Source organism: Microtus pennsylvanicus, chromosome 2 (genome assembly GCF_037038515.1).
Source record: "Microtus pennsylvanicus isolate mMicPen1 chromosome 2, mMicPen1.hap1, whole genome shotgun sequence".
Taxonomy (NCBI): domain Eukaryota; kingdom Metazoa; phylum Chordata; class Mammalia; order Rodentia; family Cricetidae; genus Microtus; species Microtus pennsylvanicus.
In genome coordinates, this window is record NC_134580.1 from 103,305,046 (window position 1) to 103,331,201 (window position 26,156).

The 26,156-nt window shown below is 43.5% G+C and overlaps 1 protein-coding gene across 1 annotated transcript in view; it reads left to right on the forward strand.

The window, feature by feature from the left end:
- Window positions 1-26,156, forward strand: part of Slc12a1 (solute carrier family 12 member 1) — an 84,817-nt gene that overhangs the window by 53,290 nt on the left and 5,371 nt on the right. The window contains exons 18-23 of the mRNA XM_075962673.1: window positions 3,073-3,179; window positions 5,621-5,703; window positions 14,266-14,409; window positions 18,715-18,846; window positions 19,383-19,494; window positions 20,830-20,916. Coding sequence (XP_075818788.1) covers window positions 3,073-3,179; window positions 5,621-5,703; window positions 14,266-14,409; window positions 18,715-18,846; window positions 19,383-19,494; window positions 20,830-20,916 — 665 coding nt within the window. The remainder of the gene's footprint in view (window positions 1-3,072; window positions 3,180-5,620; window positions 5,704-14,265; window positions 14,410-18,714; window positions 18,847-19,382; window positions 19,495-20,829; window positions 20,917-26,156) is intronic.

Genomic DNA, 26,156 nt, shown 5'->3' on the forward strand with positions numbered 1-26,156 from the left:
TGCAAATTTGTTCTGCTGGTTGAGGACATTCAGGACCCTATTAAAACTTCAAACTCTGCGTCTCGTACAGCAGGTAGCCGTGGTCTGGTCAGGCATCTTTCCTATTTTTTCTTTTGCAAATGACGGGTGAGCAGCTGTGAGACTCCACTAATAAATGCATGTAGATCAGGGTGGAAAACCGCCCCAGCCTTGGGAATTATTTCCAGAACATTAAATAGATGTGATCATGTCTATGGCTACATGCCGGAGTCTGCAGTTTTCTCTCTCCCTTGTTCTTTCCTTTGCCCTTCCCTCTTCTACTTCTGTAGTGAATACAGAAACTTGTTCCCCAGTTCTCATCTCTGTAATTTAAAGTATGAAAAAAATGTAAAACAATCCAAAAGACTCTCTGAATATAGCATTTGTGTATTTCAAAATATTAGCCTAGTGACTCCAAAAATATTAACTGGCCCACAGAGGGAGGCAATAGGAAGTTCTTGGCTCTGAATTTGCAGCATCCCAGTCTCGCCACACCCTTGGATCAGCTGATCAGACTTTGTAGTCACAGCCTCTGCCCAGGCATTCTACAAAAATCACCTATCTGGCAAGACACCCCCACTTGTGTAACAGCGGCGTGCCCGTTATAGAGATAACTAGAGACTTTTGTTTGGATTTGAGGCCTCCTCCATACTAGGGACTCTTCATAGAAACCTGGTCAAGAGCCTCTGAGTAGGGAGGTCACTGGCCTCAGAGGAGAGACCGCTCTTCTTATTTTACTAAATAGACACCATGTTTATGGCCACAGATTAGTGCTGGTTCCAGCCTTCATCAGAGAAGCTTCTTTTGTAATAGGTGTTCCTTAATGTTGAAAGACTCACAACTAGTCAACCTATGAAGAGTAAATGATTGTGATGTACTGAGCCCTAAAGGGGTTGCAACATCATCCTCTCCAAGGCTTGGGGATGTCACAGTAGAGGGAGACAAAGAATGTAAGAGTCAGGGGCTGGGGCTGCTACAAAATAGCATCTTCCAGACATGGCACGGGCATCACAGCCATGACTCACTGCAGCTGTGGTTACCTGCACAAGACCTACACAATATTGGACCAAGACTGATTTTGTCATGCATGGGGGAGGGGACTCCGGAGCCTCACCCCCTATAGAAGGGCTATGGGCAATTTATAGGTGCAGGGGCGGGGGGAATAATGTCATTTTCTTCAGCTATATATCCACCAATAAGTTGACTGTGTACCGGTTAATAGCCTCACAAATATTTTTGGCCATGCAACTGACCACAGTTAAACTCAGTGGACTAAGAAGATGGCCATCGAGGCTAGAGAGATGAGCCCTGCCTGCTCTTCCAAAGGTCCTGAGTTCAATTCCCAGCAACTACATGGTGGCTCACAATCATCAGTAATGAGATCTGGCACCCTCTTCTGACATGCAGGCATACATGCAGACAGAACACTGTATACATAATAAGTAAATAAATCTTAAAAAAAAATGGCCATCGAAACAGGTGTTGGCTTGTTAGGGAAAAGGGCTTCTGCAGAAGGCAAGGAGTGGAGAGGGGCTGAAGGGGCATGAAAAGGCCTAGGATTCAGCATAGATGTGAATAAAATTGTCAAAGTTTTTTTTTAAATAGTAAAAGAATCATGAAAAAAATGAAAGTAAAGAAACATGGTACATTTACACAATGGAGTACTACACAGCAGAAAAAAATGACAGCTTGAATTTTGCAAGAAAATAGATGGAGCTAGAAAAAATTATTTTGAGTGAGGTAACCCAGACAGAGAAAGACAATTATCACATGTACTCACTCATAGGTGGTTCTTAAACATAAAGCAAAAAAAGCCAGTCTACAAACCACAATCCCAGAGAACTTAGACAACAATGAGGACACTAAGAGAGACTTACACAGATATAATCTACATGGAAAGTAGAAAGTAGAAAAAGACAAGATCTCCTGAGTAAATTGAGAACATGGGGACTTTGAGGGAGGATTGAGCGGGGAGGGGGAGTCAGGGAAGGGAGCAGAGAAAAATGTAGAGCTCAAAAAATATCAATAAAAAAATTTTTTTAAAAAAGAAAGAAACCATTCAAATAAATGTAAAAAAAAAAAGAATTAAACATATGGCTTCACATGAAGCACACACCAAGTGTGTGAAGGCCAAGTTCATGCTGATTGTGCCTATGTCCTTCTACTCGGGATTGTGTCCTCTAGCATGGCTGGTGCTGGACGCTTCTCTAGTATCTTCAGGACCCAGTGGCCTTCCTTCATTAGCAGCTCTCCTTATCTCTACTTGTCAATGTCCAATTAAACTTGAAGATTCAGAACGAATGTCACTTCCCCATGAAGCTGTGAGCCATCAGCTGGAGTGCGAGTGTCCCTGAGCTTTCTCTGTTGCATTTACTCTTGGGTTACAACTGCTTATGTACAGCTTGTCTCCTCCACGTTATTACAAGCTCCAAGTACCTCAGACATCACTTTGTAATTAATACAGACTTGATAATATGACCACATTAAATCTGATTAACTGGAAGCCATATCCTGTCATTTAAAGTAGACCGAAACTTTTGATATGAAATATAATACCTAAGGACACTACCATGCAGGAGCAGTCTGTTTGGGAAGCACAGTTCAGTCATTCTTCGGTAAATAAGAGAAGGAAGCTTTCAATAGTCTTTGTATACAGAGATCTCCAAAACATGGATTTTATTGTTGATGACATTTTGGGCATCACTGTTGGAAATGAGTTCTGAACCTCCAAGTTATAACATGCACATCGACAGTTAAGCCAACCCTTACTTGAGTTTAAATTATTGAACCATTTTAATGAGTGTGTCAGAAGTAATGCAAATGACTGCTAATTTAGCAAAGCTACATTCCTGTCATCTAAAACCCATTTATGGCTGAGATGATTCAGAACTGATCTTCCTATTTTATGCTTGGGTACGGGCATGAAGGACATACATTAAGATGTAATCTAATCTTCAGAACATTACTCCAGTGCTCTTTGACATCGTTTTTCATTTGCAGTAGTATTTCACTGACACCGGAAGGATTGCTCATGTGTTTATGTCCTCTGTTTAGGCCTCAGGCTTGGGGAGAATGAAGCCAAACACTCTAGTGATTGGATATAAAAAGAACTGGAGGAAAGCTCCCTTGTCAGAGATTGAGAACTACGTGGGGATCCTACAGTAAGTGATGGCTTCCAGGATGGGCCCCTGTTGATGATGTACCGACCAGGGCAGCTTTGTGGACATACAAAGCTCTCTGTGTCAGATTCACCTGCTGGAGAAGAACGCATTCTCCTGCTCCTGTAAAGTCTTTACCAATGTGGGAAAATAAAACCCCACACCACCAATAAGAAGTGGAAGGAGTTGAAATATCTGTGGAGGTGGTGTGTGGTGATATTGGAGTCAAGAAAAGGCAAATGTTTAAGGTATACAGGTCACCCAGGGATATAATGTTTAAGGAATAGTCTGAAAGTCTTTTGCTAGATTGAAGGCAAGGGACAGGTAGAGGGGAAGGAAATTTTCTTTGAAAACCTTTGGGATCCTGGGTTGACTGTTATGCCAACAAACAGGGTGGGGAAGGAAAGACAAGTGCAGATAAGATATAACCTTACATATCTCTCTTATATGACATAGAAGATATAAGAACTGTGAACATCCTCACAGTCTAGTTTGATGAAGCATTCCTGTGATCAGCCTCCCATCATCCCAAACACTCAATTCCAAGGAGCAAAATGATAGAGCCTAGTAACATCAAACTGAGGAAGCCTCTGGCTTTTACAACACGTTAGCAACTGGTCTTCTTGGTAGTAAAATTCAATGTTAACTAATGTGATCCAAGTTTACGTTAGTATAAAATTGAATAATTCCACCTCCAAAGAGCAAGCAGGAGGAAGGTAGCCACATACTTCTAGAGCAAGGCTATGGTTACAATCGTGTACTGTCTTACTATCCTCCTGTGAACAAAAGGTTTGAAATGTCTGTATCACAACTATGGTTGATTTCACTTAGAATCTGTCTTAGTTTTTCTTATCACCTTATAGTTTGATGAGTTAGACATCTAACACATTTCTTATTGTGCCCAAATCAAAGTGGACCAGGCTAGATTGCCCATAGGAGGCCCTGGTATAAAGTCCTACCTTGCCTTTCCAGCTCCTAGAAGCTGCCCAAGTGGATGCGGCTGGTGGCCATCTTTTTCCACCTCCAATTCAGCCATAGCCACAGTGCACAGACCTCTTCTGTCTCTCAGCCTCATTTTCAAGCACCCTTGTCACTGCCTCTGGCCCAGGCAGATGCTGTAGGATGCTCTCCCCTCCTCAAAGCCTTGACCTAATCATAGCCCCCTTTGTCTTGTAAGGAAAAGCATTCGTTGGTTTTAGGACTTAAGATGCCCTTTCAAGCCCATGCATCTGCCTATAAAAGAATCAGCATGGTCTTTGTGAAACTAATTATCTAGCTTTCATTATCCAGTTTAAATAGAAACAAGGTTTGCTTATGTAAAGTTCTGTCTTAGAATACACCTACTTTGTTAAGTGAAGATAATTTAAGTTTGAACTTTGAGTGGAACTTCTTCCTATCATTCCCTGAAAGTTCAGGTCGACTTTTTATTGGAAGCTTGTTGCTTATGATGGCCATCACTGACCACATCAGTGATACTGTGGAGGGAGACCTGAGCAATCAATCACATACCACAGTGATACTGTAGAGGGGGGCCTGACCAATCAATCACAGACTACAGTGATGCTGCCGAGGAAGGCCTAATCATAAGGAATTCTGGCTCTCAATTCTGCAGATGAGTCAATAAGGGAACTTCCAGAGTGAGAAACATTTAGTTAGCACAAATAATAATAATAAATAAGGCTTGCTTCCAGATCTATAACGTGTACTACAGTAGCTGAGATAAACCAACCGTTTTTCCGTCTCGTCTACATCCTTTAACTTCCTTAGGCTGGGGCTGAGAAGACATCAGAGCCATCTGCAAGGACACAGGATTTCCAGGGAGAAGCACTTCTCTGAAGCCTGTGCAGAATCTGTAGCAAAAGCTCCTCAGAGAAACCAGAAATCTTTTTGTTTGTTTGTTGGCAGGGTTTCAACTCTGTAGTCCTAGCTGTCCTGGAAGTCACTATGTAAAGCAGGTTGACCTCAAACTCAGAGACCCACCTGCCTGTGCCTCCCAACTCCTGTGCTAGAGACATTTTAAACATGAACTCATTGCCCAGTGTCCCTGGAGATGTCTTACCACTGACAGGGAGGGAAGGTGGATAATTTCAAAAGATTTTTGTCATCTATATATGTTCCATTGTAAATATATCAGATTGTTTTGATCACCTAATAATAGATTAATTATTTTAAAGTGTGTAGAGAGCTTCTAATCAAAATAGCTACCTGGTGGGACTATGAGAACAAATCAGCTTCATAGTGAATTTACCTCCACCCAAAGTTAATTTTTTAATAGTACAAAGGAAGGAAAAAACAAACCCAAAGAAGACATCAGCTCTTAGCTGTATTCTGAAGTGAATTTTAATAGCTTCATGATATCAAAATCCTAGAGACAAGTTCAATATTTACCCTGTCTGAAGGTAGAAGAAAACGTTGGAAACTTAGTATGTTGCTTCCCTTTCCAGCGACGCCTTTGACTTTGAGATCGGTGTGGTCATTGTCAGAATCAGTCAAGGGTTTGACATCTCTCCAGTTCTACAGGTCCAAGGTAAGTATTTTCCTTATCCTCTCAACAGATGGTGACTTTTTCTAGGTGGTGGGGTCAGAACAGTGCTCAGCATGGACAAAATGCTTCTCCCTCAGCCCATGCTGTGTGCACTGCACGTGTGTTTTCCCGTGGCTCACACAAGTAGCCTTTGTCCTGGTATTCAGAGATATAGACTAACTCAGGACAGCTAACGATTTTTCTTGTTGTAATACCACAAAGCCAGCACCGAGGTAAACGAACACCTTCAGTAAAGTAGAATGCCAAATTAATTTCTGCAGGATGTTTCAGAAAATGAAGACCCCCTCCCCCATGGAGAAGTACGTATTTTGCTTTCAGGTGACAAGGACTGGTTTGTAGCCACCGTGAAAATGAATCTGAACGTGTCAGGTCTGTGAATCTCTAAGTAGCGCACAGGCAGAAACACTCATTCAGATCAGTACTATTGCTCCACTATAGAGAACGTGGCAGAGTTCTTTACTCTTAGAATTCAAATATATCCTTATGGTATATGAAGCAAGGAGAGCCACAGGAGAAGAGTTTCTGAAAGATTAGGATAGAACACAAGCCCTCCTTTTCAGCTGAGCTTTTCTACTGAGTCTTCTAATGTTACAAGGTAAGATGAGGGCAGAGCTTGGAGCATGCAGAGTGCAGGTGAAGGTGTTGGTATTAATGATAATATAGTGTTAATAAGCCTGGTTTCTACACTTAAGAAACTGGCATTGTAGAAGGGAAATGGTTATTAGTGTGGTCGTTATGTATGAATGAGAAATTATGGTTAAAAAGGGGGGCATCTAATTCCCAAAGAGGCTTCCTGGAAGAAATATGGTTTGTGGTGGTTGTGGTTTGAAAGAAAATGGCCCACCAAGGGGAGGAGCACTATTAGGAGGCGTGGCCTTGTTGGAGGAAGTGTGTCACTGCAGGGGCAGGCTTTGAGATCTCTTTTGTTCAAGCTTCCCTCAGTGTGACTTGTCAGTTGACTTTCTGTTGCCTGCAAGGCGTGGAACTCTCCACATTCCTTCAGTACCAAGTCTGCCTTTTTGCCGCCATGTTCTCTGTCATGATAATAATGGACTGACCCTCTGAAACTGGGAAAAAATACTTTTTTTTCATTTGTTAGAGTTGCTGAGGTCATAGGTCATGGTGTCTCTTTACAACAGTAAAGACCCCAACTAAGACAGAGGTTTAGTGGATGAGTAGAAGATAAGTAAGCAATGTTGAGGGACAGAAGAATAACGAGACTTGAGAACAAACATCTCTTGCCCAGAGGTGAGCGTGAAGAAAAGTTAAGATGAGGGACAGGGATGGGTGGGTACATGCATAGCCAGAGCAGATCAGTACCACTCAAGGCAAAAGTAGGAGGCAAGCAATGCTGAGGGCTTCCCACGCTTCTGCTGTACTCAAAGGGTGGGCTGTAGTCTGTCACCAGTGAGAACCCTCAGACGGATGTAAGTCACAGTATAATGGTCAAACTTGGCTAATAACGTTCATGCTCTTTCAGTCATTTGTGGCATGACTCAAAGAGGTCAAGAATGGAGAAAGAGATGTCACTTTCTCTCGTATACGTGACATCTAGGTTTAAGTATATATATATACATATATATTTAAAGTATAAAGTATGTATACGTATATGTGACATGAAAGCAGAATGGGGTACATTTGGAGGGAAAAAGGAGACCAGTAAGAGGGGCGGGGCAGACAGAAGAAGGCAGTCGGGGGCGGAGAGGACAAATATGGACCAGGCACAATAATACATAAGTATGAAAATGTCAAGAGAAACTCATTATTTTGTAGACTAAGAAGTTAATTTTTAGAATTCAAGGGTGGAGAGATATATACAAACATTGTAGGAGTGAGAGTTGATGATTCTAATTTGCTTTGAAATATTTTACCAAGAAAAAGACTGTAAAAATGTGTACTTGAAATAGATTTCTACAATAATGGAAGCAAGGGGAGGTAACAGCCCAAACTCGGAAATCTCCTTCAGGGATAAAGAGAAAATGGCAGAATGAAGAAGTATTTTGGAGGCATAAAGAGCAGCACTGGAGATTGATTGAATGTGTAAGATATGGGACAGGGAGCTGTGAAGAAAAAATGCCTTGGTTGACTGAGTGCCGGGTAACGAAGGAGAAGGGTAGTGTAAGAAGAGGTTTCAGCTTTAAGGAGAGGTGTGTGTCTCAACTCAAAGGCAGTGGGAAATCCTGCTGGGATGCTCAGTAGGTGGTCAATAGTCTTAATCTGCCTGCATCTGAGATCCAGACTTAGATGTTGCGGACTAAACCGTGCCTCAGGAACCACCGAATTCATATGCCAAAGTCCTAACCTCAGTGCCTCAGATTGGAACTGTCTACAAAGATCACCTTTCATGAGGCAATTAAGGTAAAACAGGGTCACACTGATGGACCACAATTCACCTCTTCTAATGCTCTTACAGAAAGAGATTAGGGCATGGAGCTAGGCATTACGGTGTTGGAAGCACTACCAGCAAACTAGGCCAAGTGGCCTTAGGTAATTACCTCAGTTAACACCTTGCTACTGGAATTCTCACTCCCAGAACTGTGAAAAACAGACTTCCCTTGCTCAAATCTCTTTAATGTGGGACGGTTCCAGGGCTATCCCCAGCAAATGAAGGTGGGAAATCATCGTAGATAAGGTGGAAGTAGAAACCACAACAATGCGAACACCGCCCATGAAAGAAGCTATGAAGGAGCCGGAAAGGGGCCAGGTAGCTGGTGCCAAGGGAGCCATAGGAATAATCAGCATTGTTGGGGACAGCAGACAAGCCCAGTTAGGGTGAATGAAATAAAATTAACATGACACAGATAATCGTAGTGAAAGAGATTTCTCTAGAATTATAGTGCTGGAATCCTTATTCAGGTCTTATTTAGGCAGCTTTATTGTTGAGGTGTCAAGGGAGAAATGTCCCTGTCATTTCTAAGAGACACACTTCAACAGCAGATTTCCTGGTCCTCTGGCTCTTATGATCATTACGCTCCCTCTTCCAAGATGTTCCCTGAGCAGAAACTGTGCTGTGGATCTATCAGTTGAGGCTGGGCTCCCCATCATCATTCATTGTGGATTTCTGTGATTCTTCCCATCTATTATAGAGAGCCGTTTCTTTGATGTGGGATGAAGACCACACTTAAGGGCATAAGTATAAGCCCTTCCAATCAGTTAAGAATTGTGCTGGTTTAGTAAAGTGGCAGTAGTAGGCTCTCCTCTAAGATTTATGACCTAATTAGTCCTGGGTAGTGGCTAGGCTTCCAGTACCAGGCATGATTTCCCTCCTGTTGAGAGAGTCTGAAGTCTGATTAGACAGCTGTTGGTTACTTCCACGATATGGCTGCCACTGTTGCATCTTTAGGGTCATCTTACCACTCTGCTCATTGTTGTGCTTCATGGGCATCACAGCTGGGCAGGACAATTGACTGCTTCCCTCCCATGGGAGCGTGCATAGAACCTTCTAGTACTATGAAAGCTGGTTCTCAGGGAGAAGGCTTCCTGGTCAGATCCAACTCAGATCCTCTGAATCCTATATACCATCTATTTTGATTTTTTTTTCTGGCTTTGGTGCCGTTGAGTTTTCTATCTAAAAATGAAAAAAGTATAATTTGTATTTAGTTTATGCATTTGCTTCATGTATTATATTAGACTGATGTGTGTGATATAGCTGAAAGTCATTACCGCTACTTCTTACTGCTCCAGGCACCAAAATGCACCAACCGTTGATTTCTGTGGAACAATAGAGCCGTTAGATTCTATAATGCGCCTCAAAAAATCTTGGCACTGAACTATAGCTCCTTTAAGCTTCCCAAAGAAAAAGTGCTATTTCGACCAACTTTGATGTTTGAAATATTTCTGCTTCTTAGCCAAGAAAGGGAAAATATGGTTGGATACTAATAAAATAATTATGAGTACCAATTACCTAGGTAAACAAAAATGCAATGTCACTCAAATACACAGAGAACATGTGAAAAAAAATGTAAGGACAGAAATTAGCTTGATGCCACAGCTCCATGCTTTGTTATGAAGCACCAACAATTTATGGCACAAGACTTATATTGGGTTTTGGATTAGAAGGAAAACAAACTTGCAGTTGGTTATATTATATTATAATATAGGGCTTAATACGAGCCTGATAAATCTTCAGGATTGCATAGAGGATGTTAATTATAATCATCATAGCTTTCCCAATGTGGGCACCGCAGTGTCCTCACGGATTATAATTTAAGGGGAACATTAGCAATTCAGAGCCCATATACCACAGTTAACAACGCATTGGGTAGAGATCAGCTTTCTAGGTAATTTGCCAGCTAATGACAATCGTCTCTGCACTGTGCCACAGACTCATATGAGAATAACTTTTTGTTTAAATAAGATCGATGCTCATAACATTAGAACTTGCTCACCACAGCAAGTCGCCCAATACTGATGACTAATAGTCTTCTAAATAAATTAATTTATTGCCTGACAACACACACACACAAAAAGATGTGCCATGTCATATTTTTTCACATTCCAGAGGTATTTAGCAAGTTTGCCAATTACAACGAAGTATCCAGATTGCAGCGGTAGTAAACAAAGCGATAGAGTGTGAGTCACAATTGAGTACCCTGTGTAAGTACTGCACGATTTATGACCCGCTCAGAGCACGGTGATCCTGCTGTGTCTGATCGAGTGGCTTAGCAAAATAAAGACAGATGGCCTAGCAGTAAATAATTGCTTGATTGGAAGGCAGGGCCGCGGGACTGCTTCCTGCCTTCCATCCAGCCTGACTCCACCTGGGGCTCAGCAACTGAGTCATATAAGCATTTGTGGCTTTAAGTTGATTGGCCAAGGAAAGAGTTGTAATTTAATAATGAATAAAGAAAAAGGAGGCTGTAAAATGGGAGGGGAGGATGGCTGCCCTCTGGCTCTCTCTGCTCCCCATCCTGCTGGCCTTTAGATTCAGGGCAGAGAGTGAACTATAAACCCCTAAATGATATCTATAGAAAAGCATGACACATTGGAACATGAGGCCATTTTGACAACTAAATGAATTTCAAAATACAGTCTCTCCGACTGGTTACCCTGTGGTCAGATTGTGAAGCGCTTAGGAATGTGATAACCTCTGTTCATAGCAGTTTGGGCACATCTGGCCTCACTAGAACTGTTTTGGGGTATGCAGAAAGAAAGTTATTCAAATCCTGCTCTCAATTGACAACCTAAAGGCCATCTACTTTCACCATTATAGTCTTGAGAAATTTCTCAAAATCTATGAAACCAAAGAGCAGACAGATAGCATGATCAGGTCACTGAAGAACAGTAAGGAACAGCAGTTCTCAACCTTTGGGGTTGAATGACCCTTTCCCAGGGGTCACCTACGTGATGACTTCTAGGCTGCAGAGGAAGACCCTGTCTCAGAAAAGAAAGAAAGAAGGGATGAAAGAAAGAAAGAAAGTAAGAAAGAAAGAAAGAAAGAAAGAAAGAAAGAGAGGGAGGAAGAAAGAAAGGAAGGAAGGAAGGGAAAGGTAAAGAAAAAGAAAAAGGAGAGTAGTTCTGGTATAGAATAGAATGAATTATCTTTAATGTCAACTCCATGGCTCCTTCTTGTGACTAATGATGACTTTTGCAACTCATTTGCCCAGTATCCCTCCCTCTTAAATGTCTTGGCAAAGTCTACTCCTCGTTCCCGGTGCAAACTGAGGTATGCAGTACACCAGTTATAATTCAAAACCCAGGTCATCCAAGGGGCGCTTCTGGTTCACACCGCAATGTGAGGAGCTACACGGGAGGGCTCCTCAATCTAGCTCCCACGGAGCAAACGGTGGAGAGTCATCTCTAATGAAGACTTGCGAGCCTACTGTGCAGTGGAGATTGCACCACTTGTGGCCCTGAGACCCAAGATAGCTAAGCAAGCTGATTTTAGCCTCCAGAAAGATTTCACCAGCTTGCCTGCTCTACAAGAGAGCTAGTGGATTTGAAGCGTAGGAGCAGACTTTGGTCTGTCTCCTGGGCCTGGTATTCCACAGTTTGCTTGCCCTGGATAGGCTCTGGACTTTTGGAACAAACGGCTAGAGTCACTTGGAGTGTTCTCGGCCAGCTGGCTCCTCTGCGAAAGAAGATTTAAACTATCTTTGCCCAAGCGAAGCACAGTTAGTAGCTAAACACAAGGTGTGCTGGAACCTGCCAAAGAAAGAAAGCGGAGCTGCCCCTCCTCCCTGCAGCCCTTATGGTCACCTCCAAGTAATTCACAGCTAAGCTCCTGGAAGAGGTCTGGAAGAGAATGTCCCAGCTGGAACTCTGAGGCAACCTCCCATCCAGCCCAGATCTTTAGAGCCCTCCCTAAAATGACATGTTCCAGAACCATCATTGGCACTGTGGTTTGCCTTGGTACCCTGTGCCTGCAAATGTTCCACTTCCTCTCATGGAGAGGCTAACAGTTAATAGAAACAGTTGTAAAGTAATTCTAACGAGCCGCAAGAAGGTCTTCATGCTGGGAAACACCCAGACTGACAGCCAGACAGAGCTCTTTGTACTTAAGCCCTGGCCTTGCTGGACGATAGCCATGTAAGCTATTAAACTTTTGGGGGCTTTGGTTTCTTCATCCACAAAATGAAGAAAATCATAGTAACCCTCTCTGAGGTGTTCGGAAAGGAAGAAAACAAGGTACCCAGAGAGTACAGTGCAATAAACAGTGTTAAAACAACTCCCAGCCTGAGAAGACCCATTTCCAGAAGGCACACAGATACCCTGCCTAAAGAATACATTGCTGCTCTAGTCTCTCTGAAGCTCCAAGGCACTCTGCTGTTTCGTCTTCTTATGAAGCTCAGAGGGTGGAAAAGGAAAGTATTCTGATCTTCCATTCCACAGGAAGTCTGAGACATGGAGTAAATGCCTGAAGTCACAGAACCACAGCTGAGCTCCTCTGGGTTGTGGTCCCCTCTGCAATGTAGACCGTCCTTACCTTTTAATTTCAGTGCAAGCGTGACCCACCTGGTCTCTAAGCCCATCAGCTTCGTTCCCAGCCTTTCTACCACCACTCATCATGAGAACTTGTGAAGCTTCGGGGAGATCACACAGTGATTTGACTCCAAATCGCATGCCACCAGCAAAGGATTAATTGCTAAGACCTGGAAAGGGGCCGGGTGGTTCTGTGGAGCTGGACAGATTTAGCTAAGGCAGAATGGTCCCTTCGCAGATAGATAAGGCAGTGGATTCTGAGAGTTGACATTTACAGAAGCCCTACCCAGGGTTTGTGACACTGAATCTGGTTTTCTGCCCTCTCCCTTGGAGCAGGGCTTATTCCCCATGGTTGACTTCTCAGCAGTCAATGAGATTTAGAAGATCTGACAGAAATTCGAGAATATGCTTGTTAGCTCAGCACTGTCACGTGACTGCTTATAGCCTCTTACTTGCCAAGGCGAAGGAGAGATTATGTATTATACTATATAGAGGAAGGAAAGAAGGGGAGGAAGGGAGAGAAGTCAGCTAGGAACTTTCCAACATGGTCATAACCCAGCAAAGCTAAAAGGCAGCCAGATGTAACACCGAAGCCTGGAGAGTGGTCCTGAACATTCTGGAGGAAATTTTGCACAGTTTGACTCTTGGTTTAGACTCAAGTGTTTCGAATGACTTTTCAGCCATCTGGACTCTGACATTCTCCCAGAAACCTCGGCTTTGGCTCTTTGCCTTTGGTCACTCACTCCATAATGCTATTTTTTATCATTATTGTTCACTTAAGAGACACAATTAGTACTGGACATTCGTTCACTGCAATCTGTATTCAGAGATCAGAGAAGCTGATTCTAAGACCTGATTATATTTCCATAATTCACCCCCATCCCATTTGAGACAGTCTTAGCATTGCCTGGGCTGGCATCACGGGTGGAGCCAAGGATGACCTTGAATTCCTGACTTTTCTGCCTCCACCTCCCCAGTGCTGGGATTACCTGTGTACACGAGCATACCCAGGTGTCTGTCTGCAGTTTCTGAGTTTTCTGTTTCAGTTCAGAGCCTTGCTGTGTGGGATGCATGCCCAGCAGACTTCTGCAATATTGTCACTTCTGCTGGCTGAAAATCTTCCCTAGTATCTTATTCATTAGTAATTAAATCAGTAGTTTAACAGTGACATCATCTCACTAAATCGGGTTTTCTGGGTGATGGTATAAAGGTGTCAATATGTAGTAGTCTTTAATCCCAGCACTCCTGAGACAGAAACAGGAGGATCTCTGTGAGTCAAGGCCAGTATGGTCTACAAATCAAGGTCCAGGACAGTCAGTGCTGTTACACAGAGAAACCCTGTCTCAAAATAAAAACAAACAAAAAAGTAGCCTTTCTTGCCCTTACAAATAAAAGCCCCATGGCTTCATGCATGGAGCTGTTTCTCCGAGCAGCTGTTACTACGTACTGAATACAATTTACTGGGAACATTACTTTTTAATGATCGGGGAAAGAAAACCATACCATCGCGTTGCCGTCTTATTGCATAATTATATGAAATGCCAGACTTGTCTTACTTGTAAGATCGTTCCTAGAGACTTTGTCCCTCCAAGCGAAGTTGCTGACTGTGTCTCCTCTCTTTAGATGAACTGGAGAAACTGGAGCAGGAACGGCTGGCTCTGGAGGCCGCCATCAAAGACAATGAGAGTGAGGAGGGAAAGGGAGGCATCCGGGGCTTGTTTAAGAAAGCTGGCAAGCTGAACATTACCAAGCCAGCTCCGAAGAAAGGTAAGTGCTTTTAAATCTTAGGAATAAGACTTCAAGATGAGCACAGAGGGGTCATCACGAAGGGGTCAGAAGGAGCATCTAAGACACTGAGTACGGGCAGGCACCAAAAGATCTCTTCCAGGAAGGATGGGGGGAAGTGCTCTACACCACCTTACTGAACAAAAACTAATTTTAAAAAGTGGTTGCCCGGTGCCCATGTAGACTGGGTGCCTCAAAATAGAACTGTCTGCTGAGATAGAAGAGTAGAAAATTAAGAGCCAGTAATACCCATCAGTTTTATATATACAGTCCTCACCTTGCAGACATCATGTCAGGGTCATACAGTTGGCTAATGCACGAGGCAAACAAGATACCGCTGGACCTGCTTCCGGGAAGACATCCGTGTAACTGCCCAGAATGAGAGCCGGTGCTTCGCCTGACACTGATTGCTTCCTGTGGTTTGGTTTAGTGGTAAACTTATCTCTGCGTGACTGGAAGACATCCCGAGGACAGAGGATCAAACATGAGAGAATTTGTTTAAAGTTGCAGAAATGGGAGATTTATTCACTTGCTTTTGAAAATTGCCTTCTTTCCTAAAGGAGTGTTTGAATTTAATAAGGTCCACAGCGGCCTCTGCTGGCACAAAATCAGAATACACACAGACCGCCTGAGATGGTCGCACACTGTTAGTCCAGTGGCAGGACCCCCTTACTGCGGCATTACCTGCTCCTGGTTTGTGCTGAGGGCCAGCTCTGAAAAGACCACGCCCTAACCTGTAAATAGTTTGGTCCCATTGACTTGTTCTAGTGCGTGTAGCCCAAGGTTGAAAATTTACCTGTGATATTAGAATGACAGGAAATATAATTTGTGTCCTACAGACTCCGGGAAGCTTAATATTTCCCACAGTTTTTTAAAAATGATTTATTCTTAATTTATGTGTACACGCAAGTGCCCAAAGAGGACACCAGGTGTCTGGAGCTGGGGCTACAGGAGGATATAAGCTACCTGACACGGGTACATGGCTGCTGGGAACTATACTTGCATCCTTGGAAGAGCAGCAAATCCTCTTAGCTTCTGGGCCATCTCTCCAGCCCCTTCCCATGCACCTTAAAATATCATTTCCCTCCCAGTATGGTGGTGCACACCTTCAATATGAGCACTCGGTGCAGAAGCAGACAGATCTCTGTGGGTTTGAGGCTAGCCTGGTCTACAGAGTGAGTTCCAGGTTATCAAGAACTATGTAGAGAGACCTTATCATACATACATACATGCATACACACATACATACATACATACTTTCCCATGAGAATTATATATTTGAATCTGAAGTTAGAATTGGTATAAAATTAGTAATAGGGCCCTGCGAGATGGTTTAGCAGGTTAAAGTGCTCGTCACCGGGCCTGATGACGTGAGTTTGTCCCTGGAACCCACAGGGCGGAAGAAGAAAACTGATTCCGCCAAGTTGTCCTCTGGTCTCCGAGTGTAAGCCGTGGCACACATGTGCCCAGACATGCACACGTGCAAAATAAGTGAAGGTTTAAAATGTTTAATTAGCAAGAAGACTTTAAAAAATTGCTTCTTTTTCCATTGTTGACCTATTTGCCATATGAATCTCTATTAAGTGACCCGGCCTGGAAAAGCAACAAAAAGTTCAAAGCGAAAGCACAGTCCTTCCGTCTTTCTATTGGCGGGGGAGAAGGAGGAGACGACACGTCTCGGTGTCACTCATGCTGGAAGGCGTGTTCACTCTGAAGTCCACTCCTCCATCACTGCACTTGTTCCCAACGCCAACCTGCCTCGGTGTTCAGAAAGACAAAAGCATGCACTGTGTACTTCAATACCCAGGCATTCAAACACTGCTCTACAGGGAGCCTACGCCACCCCGAGCTTCAGATGGTGAGAGCTCTTTTGAGTTCCAGCTCAAGCCCAAATCTACAGACTCTCCTAATAATCCGTCTAGACACTTTGATTTGCGTGGACGTAAGGGCAGAGTTTGGTCCATTCTACAAATAAATTTGTTCTCTCTCAGCAGTCCTAAGGATATAAAAACAATATGCGCTTGTTGCTTTAGAACTGACGGGCCCAGAATGCAGCAACAGAGGAAAGAGAACAAAGTGTCTTCAGAACACACTGGATCAGAGAGGGAGCTCTGAAGGGGCTGCCAAAGCTGCACTGAGCACGGCCCTGCTGCTGCCTCTTTACATTAGAGCCATGAAGCAACAACTCTCAAAGGCGAGGAAATTAGAAATAATATAGACAGCATGCCAAGAAAACTCCAGTGACAAGAGTTCTCTAGGAAATGAGCCTACTCCCCTGATGCTCCTCTGCTGTACCCATGTCAGAGTCAAAACCATTCAACATGGGGCTGGAGAGATGACTCAGTGGCTAAAGGCACTGGCTGGTCTTCTAGAGGACCCGGGTTCAATTCCCAGCACCCACAAGGCAGCTCACACCTGTAAACTCCAGTTCCAGGGCAGGTGATATCCTCGGCTCAACTCCGAGAGTACAGGGCGGGCACATGGTCCACAGATATACATGCATGTGAAACACCCACATGCATAAAAATAAATAGATCTGGGGCTGGAAAGATGGCTCAGCAGTTAAGAGCAATTGCTGCTCTTCCAGAGGACACGTGTTCAAGTCTCAGCACACACATCAGGTAGCTGTAATCCCAGCTCTGAGGATTCAATACCTCTGACCTATGTGGGCAACTGCATTTGCATACACATAGTGCACAGAGTGTGCATACTTACCTACACACACACACACACACACACGTAAAATAATAATAGTTTAGAAAAGTATTATTCACTTCTAAGAATTATATATGCATCCATCCTTAATTAAAACTCAAAGCAGTTTTTAATCTCTATGTATCCTGGACCTTTTTCATATCATTCGCAAAAATCCATACAACTCAAGGGATCTTGCTTTGCTTCACAGAACCCTTGAAAAGGAAATAGATGTGAACTGGGATTATAGAAGACTACCAACCAGACCTTTGGGGAGTTTATAACAAAACTGTGTTGAAATGAGTGAAATTTCCAATGAAGGAATAGTTTTTACATGTGTGTGGAAGTGTGTGCATGGATGTAAGGAGGTGCACATTGTACATGTGTATGGAGGCCAGAAGACAGCCTTAGGCATCATCCCAGGAAACCCATCCGTCCACTTTGAGGCGGGGCCTCTCACTGGCCTAGAGTGCTCCAAGTGAGGCAGGCTGCTTGGCCAATTAGCCCCAGAAACCACCTCTCTCTGCCTCCCCAGGGTTGGGACTGCCCACACACGACACCTCTCATGTCATTTTCTCATGGGGTTCTTCAGGCCAGCACTTTGGTGCCTAAGTGTCCTTCCCTGTCCCCTACTGCTCATCTCTAGAAAATTCAGTCACCACACGTTCTAGTTTAAAGTAAATCTAAAAATGTTCCATTCTAAAATTTCGGGAGGTTGGGGATCTGTTGATTTTCATCCGCTGCGTTCATAATTGGAGCATAACCAGGCTAAAACATCCCACAAGAAGCTGTTGTGTGGCCCTCTTCTAAAAGGAATGTTTTTATTAACATAAGCAGAATTAGGTTCTTTTTCAAACAAATGTTCTTTGTATTGTGTCTCCCCCACTTTGTCCCCCTCCCATCCTTCCCTTGTACCCTTCTCTTCCCTGGTAGCCTTCTTCCCACGTACATGTCCCATGTGACACTTTTTTCCCTCCTCCAAACCATCCCCATAGACACCGCTTCTTCTTTAACAGTCTCCTGGCCAAAAACAAGACAGAACAAAACTCACCTTAAAAGAGGAAATAGTTTGTGATTTCCAATAGCTTGTGATTTCAGAGAGTTTTAGCCCATCAGAGTAGAAAGGATGAACTCCTGTGGCTTCATCTTTGGCAGCAGGAGCTCAAGACAGATACTATTCACGTCAGGGCACACCAGAAGTGGGAGCCAGGCTATAACCTTCTAAAGTCCACCCCTCTCACTGAACTACTTTCCCCAACTGTGCTGAGCCCCCCTAAAAGCTCCTCAGCCTCCCAAAATAGCACCAATCAGCCAGGGTGGGGGGAAAATATAAGCCTATGGAGGTATCTTTGAAGTCACTATACACCTAAATTATAATTCCATTGTGAGATTATAAGAGAGCTAAAAATGATGCACTTCTTTAGAATATGAACTGTAGGCAGAACTGGGGGGCAATTCTTTTCTTAGTTAAGGAGGGTGAGTTAAATTATGGAGCTTGGCTTTGTAGACTGGAGCTCAGAAGGTTAATTGGAAAGTCACCTTGTGTCTGTCCTCAGAGGACAAACAGATGCATCATTGTGTCCTCCGTTTCAGACGGCAACATCAACACCATCCAGTCGATGCATGTCGGGGAGTTCAACCAGAAACTGGTGGAAGCCAGTGCTCAGTTTAAAAAGAAACAAGGAAAAGGCACGATTGATGTGTGGTGGTTGTTCGATGACGGAGGTAAGCTGTCCAGAACTTTCGCTAGGGAGCTAGGGAACTCATTTCTGAGTTCCTGAAGGCCACAAATTGTAGCACGAACAACAAAAACTCAGAGACAGATATTGGGGTTCAACCTGATGATCAGAAAAGCAGAGCAGCCAACCACTGGCTCTTATCTCTACCTCAGACTGAAAATGGGTGAGCCTGCCTCCAGGAATCCTCAGATTGAGACTGAGGGTGCGAACTGTCTCCTCCCATTTTATATTCCTCTCTAGTGCTGGGATTAAAGGCGTGCACCACCACTGCCTGGCTTCTACGGCCATTGTGGCTGCTGGGATTAAAGGTGTGTGCGACCACTACCCGGCCTGTAATGGCTGACTAGTGTGGCTGCTTTGCTCTGATCTTCAGGCAAACTTTATTTACTAAAACACAAATAATATACCACTATAATAAATCATTTAATAGTTATGATAGTGGGAATGAATAGAAATAATGCTCTCATTTTTTTTCTTTCAATTTCTCTCATCCTTCCTGTTGCAATTTACTCTTTATTCCAGGGTTAACGCTTCTTATTCCATATATCTTGACTCTCAGAAAAAAATGGAAAGACTGTAAGTTAAGAATCTACGTTGGAGGGAAGATCAACCGTATTGAAGAGGAAAAGATTTCGTGAGTAACTTGTGGCTCACCTTGCTGGTGCTCCTGAGCATGGGATGCTCTGTTGCTGACATTTTCAGTGCTTAAATACCTTTGAGCTAGCCGGGTGTGGTGGCACATGCCTTAATTCTCAGCACTGGGGAGGCAGAGGCAGCCAGATCTTTCTGGGTTTGAGCCCAGCCTGCTCTACATAGCAAGTTCAAGGCCAACAAGTGTTGAGTTCCGGCCAGCTAGGGCTACATAATGAGACCCTGTCTCGAAAGAAAGAGAGAGAGAGTGAAAGGAATTCTAATTAAAGTTGATTCACAAATCTTTGTAGCTTTTTCATTAATGTAGCCACTTGAAGCCGATGTGTAGATGTGAGAATAACAAGCATCCAAGAGCATGGAGTATTCATATATGCATATGTACTCATAATTGTCATGGAAAGCCTGGAGAGTCAACATCAGCAGCACTGAGTCCTGCATGATGGGCTAAAGTCCTGAGCTCTGTACCTTCCAGAAATTGTGCAATAATAACAGGCCTCTCATTCCATCAATTTTCATATTTTCTTTTTCCTCCCAGGTGAATGGGATTATGCTAAACACACACATATACTCACATTTATAATAAGGATATAAGTGTATTTATACATTTGCTTTCAATGAAGATATCACAATGCTTATACAATTATATCACATATATTGAATCCTTTAAGAGGTGGATGGACAGATAGATATAAAGAGAAAGAAACAAAGAAAATAACAAGCCAAATTGGAAAAAAAATTAAGCAAATGATAAGCCTAGGAATTTTTGGATCACCTTAGAAGACTTCTGTAAATTTAAGTTAAGATTACTGATTTCCAGGGGTGGTGGAACTACACTGTAGTTACCATTTGTCAGCAGTTTATAAAAGACGTCCAGCAGTAAGAATTAGCTGTTCTGTCTGACTGGTGGCAAGGATGGCTTCACATTCTCTCTCACGAAGATGAACGCAGAGGTCCCTTTGTTCTCTTCTCTGTATCTTCCAGGCTTTCTTTGTTTTTATTTCTTGGATTCATTTTTATAACAAGGTGTCTCAGAGTGTGTCCTGCTGGCCTCTAACTTACATCCTCCTACCTCAGTGCCCTGAGATGGCAGGTCTGTGCCACCGTGATCACCTGCACGGCTGGCTCTATGCCCTCTGTGGAGCGGCTTTGTCCATGACGTCTCCAACAAGTGTGCTAACAAATCTCAAATCTGAAAAGCCTCCATCTGGAAGCTATACTGATTGCTTTTGATGCCTTAATCAAACACAAAGACAATTTTGATAGAAAGTAATTACATAGACACTAATGATGGTTTTTTTCCTCTCTCTCTCTCTTTCAGAATGGCTTCTCTCCTCAGCAAATTTAGGATAAAATTTGCAGACATCCATATAATTGGAGACATCAACATCAAGCCGAACAAAGAGAGGTGTGAACTGGGTAGTAGGCTCTTTCCCAGCCCCTGCTCCTGTCTCATCTTTTCCGTGTTGCTTAGCAAAGGGCTGGAGATGTAATGTATGGGCTGTAACGTCTTCTTGACAGATATTAGAGAAGTCTTTTCCATAACTGTGGCCCAGAGCCATCAAGTCCATTTTAATGGAGAGAAGAGGGTGATGGTGAGAAATCAAAGGAAAGGGCCCCCATCCCAGGGATGTTTTAGGTTCCAGGCACTAAGGGACTCCATGCTTAGGGCTGTGAACTTTTGAGAGAACCTCTAAAATTATCTGAGACCCAGAGAGGTGGTTGAAGCCCCACTCCCAGAAAACTGAAAGTGACAAAGTAGAAACAATCATTGAAACATCTTCAAAGCACGACACCATTCTAACCCTTATCAACTGTTGAATTTCTCAACTGCATTATTATATTAGTTATTAACAAAATGCCATAGGCCAGGTGCTTTGTTTCTCGGTTCTGGTTGAGCAATCCAAGAACAAGATGCTTCGGGGTGTGTGTCTGTTGAGGATCCTCTTTCTAGCCTGAAGCTGGTTGCATCTATGTCTTCATTTTATGGAGAAAGAATTCTGGCATCTCTTTCTCTTCTGCTAGGGTACGAATTCCCTTGTGGGGCCATCATCCTTAGGACTCTTTCTAAAGTGAAGTGCCCCCTAGAGGCCCCACATCCAAACTTCACCACATTGGGGGTTTGAGCTTCCTGGTGTGAAATTTAGCAGACAACAAAACTTCAGTTCATAGCCACAGCATCTGAAATCTATTGGTATCATGGGTTGTATCTTCACAGGATATCCCAAAGGTGCAAGGAATCACGGTCAATTATAAATTAAATGAACTGCTTAGACTTGTAATTTAGCCATTACAAGAGGTTTTCAGTTGTTTAAAGTAAGCTATATTTACTGTCTCTTATGGACATGATTCAATGCATTTGACTTAGAGTAGACTGGAACCCACAAAGAAAGTCACATAGTGGGACACGAAGGCTTCTAAGTGTCTTGGGTCCTCCATTGCTGTTGGGTCTTCTTTGACCACAGTTTCTGCTTCCTCTGGCTATTCTTGGCAAGCCGTAGTTCTACAATCTCCAAGTCTTTTCACCTCTCCCCTTCTTGTAGTATAGTGTTTCCTTTATGAACTTAATAAATATCTAAAAATATTACGACTTAAGATACACTTTTTATGGACCGGATAAACTCGAACTTTATATTGTTTAGGGTGTGCATGAGTTCGCCAAAGCTATGGGTCAGGTAGAATGCTTAACAGGGCACCTTAGCTGTGATAAGAAAACTGAAATTGCTGGGCCAACCAGATATGCTCTGTAACATTTCCTTGTATCATACATACCTCAAACACGTAAATAAAATAACATATTTACAATTCCCATTGGTAAGTGGGGATACTGTTCTGAGCAGGCCTGGATTGTCGTGCCGTCTCTTCTCATTTGAAGAGTTGTAGCTCATTGAGTCGATGCTTCTGTGGCATTTGCAGCCGTGTGACCCCTCAGTCTTATTGAGTGGCTCTAGTTGGTAGAGATGGATCCTTCAGAGCAGAGCAAATCAAACAATTTTTGCATGAAATCCTTTGTGATAGGGTTTAGATAGCATCATAAGTCAAGGCCAAGCCACTTTCCCTTGTCTGGAGGGTACCACTGGTTCTTTTCAAGCCCTTGCTCAATGCTGAACAAAATTTAGCTGCCCAGTTCTTGAAGGACTAGAATTTGTCTTCATTGTTTATCTTTGTAAATAAGCAGCTGTTTCTCTACCCCCTTGTATTTTCACCCCTCAAGCTGGTTTTCTCTCCTTAAGGCTTGTTTTGGTTTTGTTTGTTTTGTTTTGTTTTGTTTTGTTTTGTTTTGTTTTCTGTGTCACGCAGGCTAGCCTCCATTCAGCAGCTGTGGCCACCACCCTGTGTTCTTACCCGTTCTGTTCTGTCACTGAACGTGTGATATGTTACCTTCCTTATCTGTCCTCTCCACGCTGGGAGAACCCGCATGGCATAGTACAGACCAGCTTTGCCTTATTTGTCCCACACTGTTCTCTTCCTGGGGTGTTTTCACTTTTTGTCCATGTGTATAAAGTTCATTCCAGAGACCAAAGAATTCTGGTGGCTAAAGTATATGGCCTTGAGAAAAGGAGACCATCTGCCAGCAAGAGTGCTCAGGAGAGCCTTTCTCCTCTCTTACCCTTCCACCACACTCTACCCACACTGACGTGTAAAATACCGTGTACCCTGCTGGTAACTCAGGTCCTGTGATTTGAAAGTAGCCCTAGTTTGGCACAGAAAACAGTCATTTGGTCCAGAGTACCTGTGGCCTCTGATAGCAGGTTAGGTGTGTTTGTGTTAACTCTGGGTAGTACAGTCAAATAGAGAAAACTCTTGTAGATGGATGTAACTCCAGGCCATTGAGCTAAACCATCAAGAGAATACTGCCTCAGTTCCAGTGCCCGTGATGGCCTTCTTTGCTGGGCAGTCTTCACCATCATTAACAACTGTCCCCAGATCACTATTTTTGTCTTGCTCACCTGGTGTTAAACAGAGCGGATAACAATTTGTCAGTGATGGGCTTGGGGAAGTCTAGTGTTAAAATATCTTTCAATCTTCTTTAGCAAGTCTTGCAGCCACCATGACATGTTGGCTCGCCATGTCGGAGGCATTTTGTCATAGAAACCTTATCTCTACATATGGGAAGAGTCAGGGTGAAGATAGCACAAAAGCCAACTAAATGAGAAAATAATTGAGCTTAGGAAAATATAGGACATATTGTGGTTAGAATCCATTTTTATTGTATAAACTGAAATAAAAGTCATGGGCCAAAGGAGAAATCTTTATATGGAAATCAAGGAGAAATTGGAAGCAATTAACTAGATAATTTAGCTTAAAGATGCTAGATGCTAGAATAATCTAAAAACAACCACAAAATGTTACTTTGAAAGAGGAAATCTTATGTGGACAAAGGTTAAAATTTTAAATTATTATCACACTTTTGAGATTAAAATATATCATTTTCCTCCTTCCCTTTCCTCTCTCAGGGAGCAAGTTTTATGCAGTCAAAATAGTATTGAACTTTGGTGTGAAGAAAATGATGGAGAAGGCAGGACAGCTATTAGTTAATTATCTGAATTAATCCTCATTTATATTTAACAGCAGATATTACTTGGCTGAGAGTCAATTAAAATGTGCTTTAAAGAAAGATCAGTTGGGGCCTGGAGAGATGGTTCAGCCAGGAGCACTGGCTGTTCTTCTGGAGGAGCGGGGTTTGAGTCTTAGGACCCATATGCTGGCAAATAGCCATCTATACCTCCAGTTCCAGGAGATCCAGTGGCCTACTCTGCTTTCCCTCAACACCCCCTTAGCGTGTTTCAGTGCAAGTGGAAAGCACCTCATAGTGATTTAGATGACAGAAATTAGTGTCACACATAATTAAGTACAGGTGTAGGCTGGCTTTCCGCTAAATGACTTAGAAAATAAACTTCATAACAAAGGATTGATTCTCTCTCCTTCTTCCCATTCTCCCTTTTTGTAGAGAGCTGCCAATCAAAGTTCATTTAGCTTATAAAAAGCAAGATGACTGACGATAGCAGCTAGGACTCCATACTTGTTCTTGTTCATTCGGTGGGAGAGAAAGCATCTCTCCCTAGTCAGTGAAGTCAGGGTCTTATAGTCTACTCAGGTTTCACTGTCCCCCTAAAAAACAGGGCCGTTCGTGGGAGGCACCATAGTACTGGGTGTATATTAGTGCAAAACTGCCTAGGCTTCACCCAGTCCTTGCAGAAAGCATAGAGATGTGTTAGCATTGGCTGATGTTGGATGGAACGCTTCTCACCCTGGATCCTGTCGAAGCAACTACCAGTTTCCACGCCGCCTCTTTCTTGGGAAATCATCCTTACGCTGTATTTTCTAGCCAGGCTCTGGATGAGGCACAGAGAGACTCAAACTGTTCCAAAATAATAATGTGTAAAGTTTAAATACGGTTTTCTACCCTGAAACCAAGTTCTGGGGCTGGTCAGCACAATGCTACCTCACTTTCCCAATGGTGTACCCACACCATCACCCTGGCTCTAGGTGGCCATTGTCACTTCCTTCTGTAGGCCAGATTAGCTCTAAGAGGAAAGTAGAAACCCTAGAACAATGATCCAGGTTCTGAGGCCAGACTGCATCTCACTGACTGTCGCCACAGCCCTTTCAGGGCTGACACCGTGGGAAGCAATAGCAAATGAACGTATTGTTGAAAGAATAATAGGAGCACATCAGTTCTCTTGCTTACCCATTGTCTCCCTGCTCTCTATGTGAGTCGGCACAATAGGAATCTATTGCATTCGGTGCCCTTCAGTGCTTTACAGAGGCCAATCGGGTACCCCTCCATCCTTAAGAGAGGCCGACCGGATACCCCTCCACCCTTTGCAGAGGCGTCCGAGTACCCCTCCGTCCTTTACAGAGGCTGACTGGTACCCCTCCGTCCTTTACAGAGGCTGACCGGGTACTCCTTAGTCTTTTACAGAGGTTGACCGGGTACCCCTCCATCCTTTACAGAGGCCGACTGGGTACTCCTCCGCCCTTTACAGAGGTTGACCGGGTACCCCTCCATCCTTTACAGAGGCCGACTGGGTACCCCTCCGCCCTTTACAGAGGTTGACTGGGTACCCCTCCATCCTTTACAGAGGCCGACTGGGTACCCCTCCGTCCTTTACAGAGGTTGACCGGGTACCACCTCCTCCTTTATAGAGGCTGACTGGGTACCCCTCCGCCCTTTACAGAGGTTGACCGGGTACCACCTCCTCCTTTATAGAGGCCGACTGGGTACCCCTCCGCCCTTTACAGAGGCCGACTGGGTACCCCTCCGCCCTTTATAGAGGCTGACCGGGTACCCCTCCGCCCTTTACAGAGGTTGACTGGGTACCACCTCCTCCTTTATAGAGGCCGACTGGGTACCCCTCCGCCCTTTACAGAGGTTGACCGGGTACCCCTCCGCCCTTTACAGAGGTTGACCGGGTACCACCTCCTCCTTTACAGAGGCCGACTGGCAGAGAGACAATTTTACTCCCTTGTAATCTCTGCACTTTTATCTGCAAGTCCTAAATCAGGTCAACTGATGAGATAATTAAATTCATCACCTCATATTTTAATTTCTTAACCCCAAAGCGTATGGGTTCTAATTATCATTCATCCCGAAGTTACTAAATGGTAAGTAAGCTAAATTATATAAAACCAAAGAAAATTATT